This window comes from Vicia villosa, linkage group LG6 (assembly GCF_029867415.1).
Source record: "Vicia villosa cultivar HV-30 ecotype Madison, WI linkage group LG6, Vvil1.0, whole genome shotgun sequence".
Taxonomy (NCBI): domain Eukaryota; kingdom Viridiplantae; phylum Streptophyta; class Magnoliopsida; order Fabales; family Fabaceae; genus Vicia; species Vicia villosa.
Genome location: NC_081185.1, coordinates 151,905,315 through 151,917,326, shown reverse-complemented (window position 1 = coordinate 151,917,326; position 12,012 = coordinate 151,905,315). Strand labels below are relative to the sequence as shown.

At 30.6% G+C, this 12,012-nt stretch overlaps 1 protein-coding gene across 2 annotated transcripts; it reads right to left on the bottom strand.

The window, feature by feature from the left end:
- Positions 1 to 1,984: 1,984 nt before the first annotated feature.
- Positions 1,985 to 11,073, bottom strand: LOC131612793 (calmodulin-binding protein 60 B-like). 2 transcript variants are annotated; one of them, XM_058884539.1, is made up of 5 exons: positions 10,832 to 11,073; positions 10,253 to 10,743; positions 10,003 to 10,169; positions 9,674 to 9,883; positions 1,985 to 2,429 (listed from the first exon to the last, which is right to left on the bottom strand). In XM_058884539.1, the coding sequence occupies exons 1-5, from the start codon at positions 11,065 to 11,067 to the stop codon at positions 2,064 to 2,066; spliced, it is 1,470 nt and encodes a 489-aa protein (XP_058740522.1). In that variant the 5' UTR covers positions 11,068 to 11,073; the 3' UTR covers positions 1,985 to 2,063. The 2 variants fall into 2 exon arrangements, with proteins under 2 accessions (XP_058740522.1, XP_058740521.1); XM_058884538.1 differs by lacking the exon at positions 1,985 to 2,429 and adding an exon at positions 8,691 to 9,572 and having other exon boundaries at positions 10,832 to 11,062.
- Between the last annotated feature and the right edge of the window lie 939 nt (positions 11,074 to 12,012).

Genomic DNA, 12,012 nt, shown 5'->3' with positions numbered 1-12,012 from the left:
TGCATTTGATTTTGAACCATCGAAATCCTTTCTTCACAGAACGTTTGAATTTATCTTCTGCTGCATAAAACTTGTAATTAGCCACTCTTCTCTTTCTCTTTCTTTCTGGATCATTCCACCATGATGGCCTTTTTTTCTTTGCCATAGGACGTTCTCGCGACGTCTCATGGTTATTATTAGAGTATAAAGATGGAGAGTTAATGTTCCTCCCAACCCACAAATCGTTGTTTTTCATGCTTCTCGCATTAATATCATGTAGGTTGTTACCGGTTGATCGAGCCAACCGGTATTGGAACCCCTCCATCCCTCAACCCTATATTTTTGTTGTTGTGACAATATTTATTTTTCTTGATAAATTGTTTCTCTTTCCCTCTCTTTCCTTTTATCTCTCTAAGAGAGAGGTAGAAAGAAAGAGAGTTTAAAATTTAATGGTTTAAAATGTTAAGCATCTTTTATACGTGGTTTTTTGAGAGAAAGGATAAAATAGTGGTTAAAGGGAGACATCTTCCTTAACCTCGAATAAGAGTAGAATTGAAAGACACAACTCATAATAATCAACGTGTTGCTTTTTATTTTTTTGTCAATATATTTACCCGTAGTATTCGTCACCAATAAATAAATAGCTCTCAATTTAAACTACCATGTGACTAAATGTAGCATGTATGATATAGTTTTACATATTTTTAGATTTTTGAAGAAATATTAACATTTTTTGAGATATTTTCTCAATGCTAATTATAAATACGAAGACACGTACTATTTTAGCGATACAAATGAATTTTAATTTTTTTAAAGTAATATTCATGTATATACTATTTTTTTTAATGACAAAGTATTTTATTTAAGTAATAACCCAATAAAGTGTAAAATATGTGATTTCGGATAGCATAAGATATGTCTAACGCAAACTACTTATAAAAAACATAAACCGATAGAGCCAACAAAAGATTCAGCAATAAAAAAACACCCGACAGACAAGACAAAGAAAAAATCCACACAACAAAAAGCTCCACCCTTAAAAGGTACAAGGTAGATCTCCAACCATTAGGACCACCATCAATGTATCAAATACCTCCAAAAGAAGAAAATAAGACAAGACCTACTCCGACCTCTAAAATAAACGACAAACTCTCGAACCATTATTGATTAAGATATATGATATTGTTCTAATTATAGTTAGAGAAAGAACATGAATTCACCACTTATCTACCATGATATTATTTCCAAGGCAAGAAAATGCTCTTTTCTTCAATTACTTTCATGTTTGTTGATGAACCAGACAAGACGATGTCGTTATGAACACTAAAAATAGTCCAGATAGCCATATGCCAAATCATAGCAAAACCAACCTTAACCTCACCATACCTCATATAGAGAGAGAGAAAAAATTCATTAATGCTAAGATCCCTAGCGATAACCACTAGCTACCCCAACCACTGGAAAACCTACACCGCGTAGATAAAACTAAATCACAAGTGACAAACAAATGGGAAACTGATTCTAGCTCACCCCCTCATACATAACAAGTGACACATGTTAGGCCTAGAAAACTCCATTGTTTGGAGAACCTTATTATAATCTTTCTTTTCTTTGGGCTTTTGCCCTCCATATTACCAAAAAAAAATAATTAATATTTGTATACGTGAAAAAAATCTATTATTAATCTATATATTTTTATATATAAAAAAATGATATTTATGATCCAAATATTTTTTATTAAAAAATGGAATACGGGAAAAAATCTATTATTGATCTAATTTTTTTTTTCTTTTTTAACCTTCTATTTAAAATAAATATATTATGTAAACAAATGTGTGTAACAGACTTGAACTCGTGCGTATGCACGAGTTTGTTACTAGTTTTTCAAGAAAATGCAACCGAAAATTGTATTCAAGAAAATGCAACCGAAAATTGTATTCAAGACAGATATCAATTATGCTCTGATAACATGTTAAGAAACATGACATCCATGAAAGGAAGAAGAGAAAAGTATCTTTCTTCTAATAAGATGGTTACAACTTTATATACTACTACCACACTACCTCACTATAACTTATATTTAACTAACCTATATCTCCATTAATATCCATATCAGAACTCAGAAAATCAAAGAAAGTGCTAAGCTCATCTCCATCAAAATAACCAAATGAAACATCATAATCTGGCTCAGGAATGACGACATATGTTGAATCACCATAATTGTTTTGTGGTATTTCTCTAGTGTCTGCCACTGGATCAACATTGATTTGAACATTTTGCATTCCATCATTAACATTTGAACTAGAGATAAATGGTTCAACATAACCTTGCAGATCTTGTGTTGATTTTATACATGCTTCTAAACTTATGGAGTTCAATGTACCCTCATCAATTGCTTTTAAATTTTCAATGTTTTTGTATGCATCTTTCTTCACAATTTCTATCAAATTCTGTAAAAAAAAAAAAGAACAAACATATTCACTTCTTTCCTTCAAACATATTTCACAATATATTTTGAATTTAAAGTAAATTTGGTATCTTTATTGAAGATAAAGGACCCTCATTGACTATTGAGTTAGATCTGACATCATATAGTACAACTTGAAGTGGTTTATCTTTTGGAATTATATTGGTTTTAGTAAAAGTCATATCTGGCAACTTATCATCATTAACAAAACGCAACTCTAAGGATCTGGCTCCAGATTTTCCACCTTCATTAATCTTTTCTCTGCATCAACAATAAACATTATAATACGTGATGTATGTTGATAGTTTTGATATGAAAAACAAACCTTGAAAATTCCATGAGGAGGGAATCGTGATCTTTCATCCTTAGAGCGTTATTCATTTTTTTAAGGCCACTGCAAACAATAATGGAGATGATTAAAATTTTAAGTAATTATTACAAACCAAACAAACACCAAAACATAAGAATATAATATACCTGTTTGATGTTTGTTTTGTAACACCAAGATTCCGTTTCGACACATGATTAGGAATCTTACGATATTGGTTTTCTGATACCATCGCAAAAATTATGTAATTTGTTCTTTCTAGATCTTAGAATGATATTCTCTCTCTCAAGTAGAGTGATAAGATTTTTTATTTTTTTTAAAAAGAAGAGTGATAAGGAGTGATGTGAATAAGTTGAGAAATAGGTGGCTATATTTATATAATTTTTCAACGTACATATGTGATAAAGTGCACAAATAGCACATATTTTCGACAAAATTTCCAAAAAAGTACATATTTGATAAAAAAAAATTTAACTTCTTAAAACTTAAAGTATTTCTACTTATCACTAATAATACGAGGATTTTATTTTGTCAGTTTTGGTATTATACACTAGTGTAGGGTAATGCCAAAAAAATTGAAAATTGAAGATTTACTTGGTTTCTAAACGTGCTTACGGTACTATTTTATTTATTAGAATATACAAAATCAATTAAGATGAATTGATGGAGAATTAGGTTTAATTGAAGAAGATGAAGTTTAGAGAATGTAGAGAGAGTAATTGTGAGTGAGAATTTCAATTGGTATTTTTTTAATAAGGGTTATATATAGGGTTAATACCTATTTACTCCCTTGTCATATAGAGCCTCTATGAAAAATCCCTGTAAAAAAAGTCACATGGATCACCTTAACTTTTGAAAAAAATCTGCATTTCACCCTTAGTCCGGCCACACCACTTAAAATGCTGATGTGGCGTGGTTTTTTATTATTTTTAATTCAGAAGTAATGCCAAATGTGTTTATTCCCTATTGAAATGTCCAATTTGCCCTTGTACATTCTCAGTAAGCAGAACCACTGCTTGCCGAATCGTCACTTGCAACACAATTGAACCATTTATTCACCCAGTTACAACATCATCAATTCACCACACCAAAACAACCTCCACCACTTTGTTGCTCGTTAAAACCGAACTCACCTCTGTCTTCTTCAACAAACTCAACACCGCTTGAAACTGGACTCACTCTTACCATTAGAACACAAAGTCCCTAATACAGAACTAAAAATTCATAGGTTACTGAAATTTTGAGCAAAGGAGACACGGAGATAAAAGAGCAAGTGAAGTAGAGAAAGAGTTACCTGAGTGCCTCTGACATCGTCGTGGTTTTGGTTAGCCTCTTGAAACGGACCCAACAACTTCACAACACCTTTATCTCGCTTGCTTTGCAGATTGTTGTTTTTTGTTTTTATTTGAGAGGCAGACGAGAAAGCAGAAGAAGAACATGGGATCAGATCGAGAGATGAGATCGACAGCGAGAAATACTGAGGCGGAATCTGAAATAGAAGGGATGAGGCGAAGGGAAGTCGGCGTCGCGAAGATTGATTTGAAGAAGGTGATGTCGTTCACCATTTTGTGTTGAACGAAGAAGAGATGATTTCAAACGCAAAAACCCTAATCCCCTTTTGAGTTTTATTTCAAATTTATTTTATGTTTATTAATTTATTAAATATGATATTAACTGAGATTTAAGTCTGCTTGTGTTTGAATTAACATGAGAATTTGTTGGTTTAGTTTAATTGGATCAAAATCTGAAACTAATTTGATTGATTTCAAGAATTTGATGAACACGATGGTGAATATAGTTGTTAGCTGGAGATTTATGTTTAACATATGTGATTGTTATATGTTATAACTTGAAAGATGATTCAAAGGTGTATTGCCTCTGTTACCGAATGTTTGAAAAAGTAATGCATACATGCATATATTATGTCTTTGTAGCCAAAAATTTATGTTATGGTTCCCAAAATTGAAGATGTGATAGATTGATAATTGAAAATTGATTATTGAATTAAAAGTAAAATTGATAGATGAAAACCTAATTATAATTGATGTTCTTAGTACAAAAGAAGCATTAGGGAAAAGATAGAACAAGATTACTCTACAAGAGAGTACCAAAGAGAGAGGAGAGACTTCATCAATTTTCTTCCCTACCATTAATGATCATCATTTCCTATTTATGCATAATCCAAACTTCCTTGATTATAAGATTACTAGCCACAAGTCCATTTGCTTCAACCAATTATATTATGCGAAGTGTATTTCCTCATATGCCATTTTCAATCATAACATTACTCCTCCCATTAAAATCAACCATGTCCTCAAGGTTGTGATATAAACAAGCCTTCATAAAGTTAATTGCAAATTCTAAGGTGGCATCTAAAATCAAGTTTACCTTGCCAAAAAATAATTAAAATATCCCCAGATCCCACTGTTTGAATTGTGTAGACTTAAACAAAGCACCACTAGAATTCCATTATTGTCCCATTTGCAGATGTGTCTTTCTTTCCTTAGGTCGTTATTGGGTTGTTAGAGTCATTTCTTTTTTTTGGTTGGGTAGTTATGTCGTGTCAAGGGGGAGAAGTCCTTGTTGTTCTCTCTTCTGTGTCCTTGTGTGTCGTGTCGTGTTGAGGGGGAGTTGTTCTCTCTTTCTAGTGTGTGTTGGTAACTTTTGAGGGGGAGCTGATCTGAAAGTTCTATATTATGCTAACCCCTAGTGCTTGGTTTTCCGCTGCTGTATTTCTGATGACAGGTTTATCGGTTGTTTTAGCCAAAATGTGCCAAATGGGGAGATTGTAATTTCTCTAAGGTTGACATGCATTTTGTTAAAACAAACTTAGCAGGATCATGCTGAAGAGATTGCAGTTTTCAGATTTCAACATGTCGAACAAGATGTCTCAACATGCGTGGTTTGACATCTTGACTGCAGGAGCTGATATTTCAAGTGGATCGCATTTTTAATTGCTACAGTATCTTATGTTCAGCTACAAAATATTCTGGAATAATCAATTAGCTGATGTGTTATCCAAGATTGATTCAAATCAAGATATTTCCACACTTTCTATAATTGGAGATACTTTAGGAAAGTGTGGATTTAAGACCTAGTTTTTTTGGAGAACAAGTAGCAGATGTTGGGCAGTCTCTTTGCTGCGTTTTTGAAGCCCAGTACCGTCGAGATTTATTCTATAAACATAAGGGATGTATTTGTATTTTTAGGGTTCTAGGAATCCTTATTTGATTGTAAGTTCCGTTGTTCATTCACAAACCTGTAGGTGTTGAATATTTGATCTCTGAAGCTTTTAAGCAAGGAGAGTATGTGTCAATTCTCATAAGTTGTGATGTATTGAGAATTGTGCGTCTTGGAAGAGTGTCTTCTGTGTTTAGTTTATTGTGCAGTTTGTCACATGGGTTATGTGATTAAAGGGATTTGAGGAGGGCCTCATACCTAGGCAAGTCTTAGGTAGAAGCCATAGGAAGGGTAGTGATTAAGTGAGGAGTGTAAACGGGGAGTTTGACTTCGAATTGATACTATCGAATGTTGGTTTCATCTCTGACTTGGTAGCCCCCAGAGTAGAAAGGTTGTTTTCTGAACTGGGTCAACATATCGTTGTGTTCTTTACTTTCTGCACTATTTTATCTGCTGTCATATACTTGTTCATAACTGATAAAGTGCTCAGATATTGTGTCGTGATCTCTCATTCGACATCTTATATCTGATACCAGAATTTCAATCATCATTCTTAATTATTCAACTCAATTAATTATTTAATATTGATATTCTTAATTATGTTACATTTATTTCTATAAGCGATATTACGTATTATTTAAAAAAATTAAATAAATTTTCTTTCTTAAAGATAAATTTTTAAAACTGTATCAATCATCAACAAATTTAATATTATATTTAATATTTTTTTAAACTGTATCAATCATCAATGATTTTAATTATATATTTAATATTCACAATAGAAACTTATCTCAAATCCATTTCATTATTTCATACCGATTTGAAAGTATTTTTAAAGAAAATAGTAAATAAATAATAATTATGTATTTTGTCTAAAATTTATCTCAAATACTTTATATAATTGATTTTTTTTTTGACATTATGTCTAAAATCCATCTCAAAGTCTATATACACAAATGAGATTTCGTCTAAAAATTCGTCTCAGTATTTTATATGGATTTGAGATAGAATTTTTAAAAAATAATAAAATAATTAATAATTTTGTATTTTCACTAAAATCTATCTTAAAGTCTCTATAATTAAAATTTATCTCAAACCCGTCTCAATATATCACATGAATTTAAAATAAAATTTCTAAAATATAGTAAAATAAACAACAACTATATAATTAGTCTCAAATCTATCTCAAAATCTCTACATGATTGAAATCCATTTAAAATCCTTCTCAAATATATAATATCGTTGTCACTATTGTTGTGAATATATATTTATAATTTATTAATATTTTATTAAATTTAATTACAATTTAAATGATTTATAAATTATTTCTTTTAAATTTATTTATAATTTTAATATATCTTAACGGCTATCCTAAAAAATTTAGTTTATTTCCGCCACTGCCTTTGGTTAGCAAATATAAGAAGCATGGCATGGTCAAAATATTGTGCAACACTCATAGGAGGTACAATGTTGTAAGAACTAAAAATGGAAGTAAAACAATTGCCAACTCAAGAAAATGACTTTCATGGCTTACAAATGAATGAAAATGACTTAATGACTTCAAGTGGCTTGGATCAAAATAACATGGGGCTAAGAATAATGCGCCTTCAATTCTTTTTGTTATTTGGCACCTAAAGAAATTTCAGAAAATAAAAATATAACAACAAAATAAAAATGATTTAAATTTTAATAAAAATTTAAATTAAAATCTAAATTAAATTTCAATTAAAATTATAAATCTGGTTAATAAAATAAACAAAATATATCTATTAAATATAAAACCAAACAAGATGCAAACATAGATACATTTTTTTTTCTTAAATGAAATAGAAAATATAAATGAACAAATAATGCTATACATATTTTAATGATTTTTTCCGAATTAACAAAATAAAATAATGAGAATAAAATGAATATACAAAATGACAATTTTTTTTTATCGTCTTTCTCTATGCATCAGATTAAGAAACTAAATGGGCAAAAATAGGGTATTACACTATTTTGTAGGATTCACAATTAACTTTTGAAAAAAATAGCATAGATTATCGGTGTTCAATCTAGCATAGTGAAAAATTCCACTTTAAACTCCACCTCAATTAGAGAAATTCTTGCATGGAAACAAGTATAAATTCATATTTTTAGGAACAACTAATAAAAAAAGAGAAAAGTTTTAATTTATTAAAATTTTATTTATTTTTAATTAGATTCATGAGGTGGTTGTGATTATGAAGAGAACAAATATTTTGTTTATTTTTAATTAATTAAAATTGTATGATTGATTATGTGTAAAAGATGAGACAAGGGCATCAAAAACATAAAATTCAACGAGATTCATATGCTCTAAAGTTGCATTACATTCTTTTTGTCATTGTAGGATAAAATCAAGCATGCCGCGTTCCCTCCACTACCGACCAAATGCTCTATTACAGAACTTGTGACTTTTGTAAATTAGTACACTCAATGTGGGATCATCTTGTAGTTGTCTTGCCTATTAGATTTTTTTAATCATATTTTCCATTTGTCTTATTTACATGAATTAGTGACTTTAATTTACCTAAGAGATGGATTAAGGATTAAAATACGTTATTTAGATGAGAGAGTGCCTGTTAACACAACACTTTTTTTTTTGTTACTTCAATATAATGAGTGTTTCAATGTTTTTGCCTCCACTCGACTTTAAACAAATAAAAAAATATTATATGATATGTGTTTGTTTGTTCAATATTACATAAACATAAACTTTTTAACATGAAATACAAACCATAAACATTGTAAATTGAATTATATGTACAAAACTATTTTACAGACAACATTCTATGCATTATGTTAGCACTAATTAAACTATGAACAGCCTCCTGTAATTGAAATAAAACAACATAAGCTTCAGAAAACACTAACTCAAAACATATCATAAGACAAATGTTAATATAAAACAACACGAGTCTAGTAATTAAAATAAAACAAATCTTCATTCCTCCAGGCTATGAAGTACGGACACCCCAAATTTAACCCCGACACTGACACAACGACATCAGTAATAATTTGAAAAAATGAATAAATTAAAGTAATTATAAATATCGGTGCAAGTGTCTGATACCGACACGGACACTGACACGTCTTTTTTCAGACGTGTCGGTGCTACATAGCCTCTACGCTAGCTGCTGCAACTCTTGTTTTCCCTGATATTCTCCATTTGACAACAGCACGAATCTTACACCACACTGCTTTTGGTTTCCCACTGTTTGATGTAATATTCTTATTAGGATTCTGGAAATCAACTAAAGGGCTCCACTCATCTCCATCAAAATTATAAAATACAACATCATTATCTAGCTCCCAAGTTGTAAAAAGAGGAGAAACATTTGTGAGATTCTCTGTTAAATGACCATAATTGTTTTCTGGTATTTCTCCTATGTCTTCCACCAGATCAATATTCATTTCAACATTTTGTACTCCATCATTAACATTTGCTGCAGAGATATCAATATGTTGCAGATCTTCTTCTTGTGTTGATTTTATACATGCTTCTAAGCTTATGGAGTTCAATATACCCTCATCAATTGCTTTTAAATTTTCAATGTTTTTGTATGCATCTTTCTTCACAATATTTACCAAATTCTGTATAAAAAAAAAAGAAAAATATATAATAAATTAAAACATATACTAAACTATCCTTAACTCAATTGTAATAAAAGATACGTTACATATTAATATCTAACCTTCTGAATGGGTGTGAGTGTGAGATCATCTGGTAAATAAAACTTTTGTTCACCAAATGTGACAGCAACAAGTTCATAGATCACATTGAACAGCAGCAGTACCGGTTGTCCAATCATCTCATAGCTGTAAAGCATGTAATCATCTACAACACAGGACCGGGCATGTTCTATAATATCAGACCAGGACTTGTTCTGAATTTTTTCAAATTTCTACATCTCAACAGAAAAACATTCAATTAGTACTTCCATTATACGCGAAGATCTCACTATTTTTCTCTCATCTCATGGAGTTGATTCACTTTAAAAAGTAATTTCAAACAATTACTTACCTCACGTAGTGAAGATTCATTGGTTATGAGTAACCTCAACAGATCCTTAACATTATGAATTTCGTTGTTACGGAGTCGCTTGTGGAACGGTCCATTTTTAGCTATTTTCTTCAAACGCCACACATCATCCTTCAACTTCAAGTATGGAGGATAGTGTTTCTTGTAAGCTTCAATGACCAAACACAAAGACATTTTAAAAACACAGCAACAAAAAACAAAACAGAAGTGAACAACATTTAATAAAACTCACATTCTCCTCTGCCATCTTTGACCCTAATTAAAGCCTGACTTCTACCTTCCTTAATAATCTCTCCATTTTTCATAGCTTTTGCTCCCAAACTGAACTTTTTGTCTCTCACCCATCCAGAATTATCAGTGAACATGATTTTATAAATAGAAGCAACTCCATTTTTAAGAGTAACAAACCTATCTCCAACCAACAATGGCTCTTTATTCTCTCTTTCACGCAAGATATTATCCTTGAATTCAGCTTCAGTCCAATCTTCATCATCACAAGATTTAAACTCACTCTTGATAGGACAGATCTGTATCTTTATTGAAGAGAAAGGACCATCGTTGACTATTGACTTAGATCTAACATCAAATAATGCAACTTGAAGCGGTTCATCTTTTTGAATTATATTGGTTTTAGTAAAAGTTGTATCTGGCAACTTATCATCATTATCAAAACGCAACTCTAAGGATCTGGCTCCAGATTTTCCACCTTCATTAATCTTTTCTCTGCATAAAAAATAAACATTAAATAATGTACGAAAGTTATAATACGTGATGACTGATGACAAACACCAAAGTATATATATTAATATACCTATTTGTTGCTTGTTTTGTAACACCAAGATTCCGTTTCGGCACATGACTAGGAATCTTACGAGATTGCTTTTTTGATACCATCGCAAAATTATGTAATTTACTTTTCCAGATCTCAGAAAGATAATCTCTCAAGTAAGAGTGATAAGAATTTTTTTTTTTGAAAAGAAGAGTGATAAGAAGTGATGCGAATAAGTTGAGAAAAGTGGCTATATTTATAAAAATTTCAACACACATATGTGATCAAGTGTACAAATAGGACACGGCTAGTTTGTGTGATGAAGTTAGATCATATTTTCGACAAAATTTCCAAGAAAGTACATATTTGATAAAAAAAAAATTAACTGCTTATACCTTAAAGTATTTCTGCTAATCAGTATTTAATAATACAAGGATTTTATTTTAGTAATATTAGATTATTAGTATTGTACACTTGTACTTATCAGTATTTAATTATACAAGGATTTTATTTTAGTACTATTTTATTATTAGTATTGTACACTAGTGTTGTAAGGTCTGCCAAAAATTGAAAATTTTCTAAACGCGCTTTTATATACGTAGTGAGGATGAACTATTGGAAAAGTTTTTTTTTTGGATAAGCAAAATATATTGATATAGAGTAATAAAGGCCACTTTTAGTAAAGGATACGCAGATCCTCCATCCAACGTATATAAAACATATTAACACTTTATTGCTTGTCACGATTAACAAACACTTTTAGTATGTTTTATTTGGTTTTGGAAGATGCAAAAATAATTTTAGAAAGGGAGAATTGATTTTGTAGTGATTTTGAAAATGTTTGATTTTTTTTTTTTTAAGTATAATTTGTATTTTAAGTTAAAATTGATTCTACTTTAAGGTATAATTTGTATCTTTTGAGCTTAAATGTGATTTTTTCACTGAAATTTATTGTTCGACTCACAATTACATAAAAATATTTGAGCATAAATCAATCCTACTAAACTCAATTTTATTAAAATCAATTTTGTCTACCGTCAATCCAAACACACACTTTGAATTCTTTGTTTTCACTTACCACACGTTTGGAGGAAAATCACGACAAATATTCGTAACGAGTCTTATTCTCTCTTAGGGTCGTTCACAAGGCCCAAACATCAAGGTCCAGTCGCAAGCAAAGTGAGAAAAGGTGCGACAAATAGGTGCGACATTGCTCAAGCATA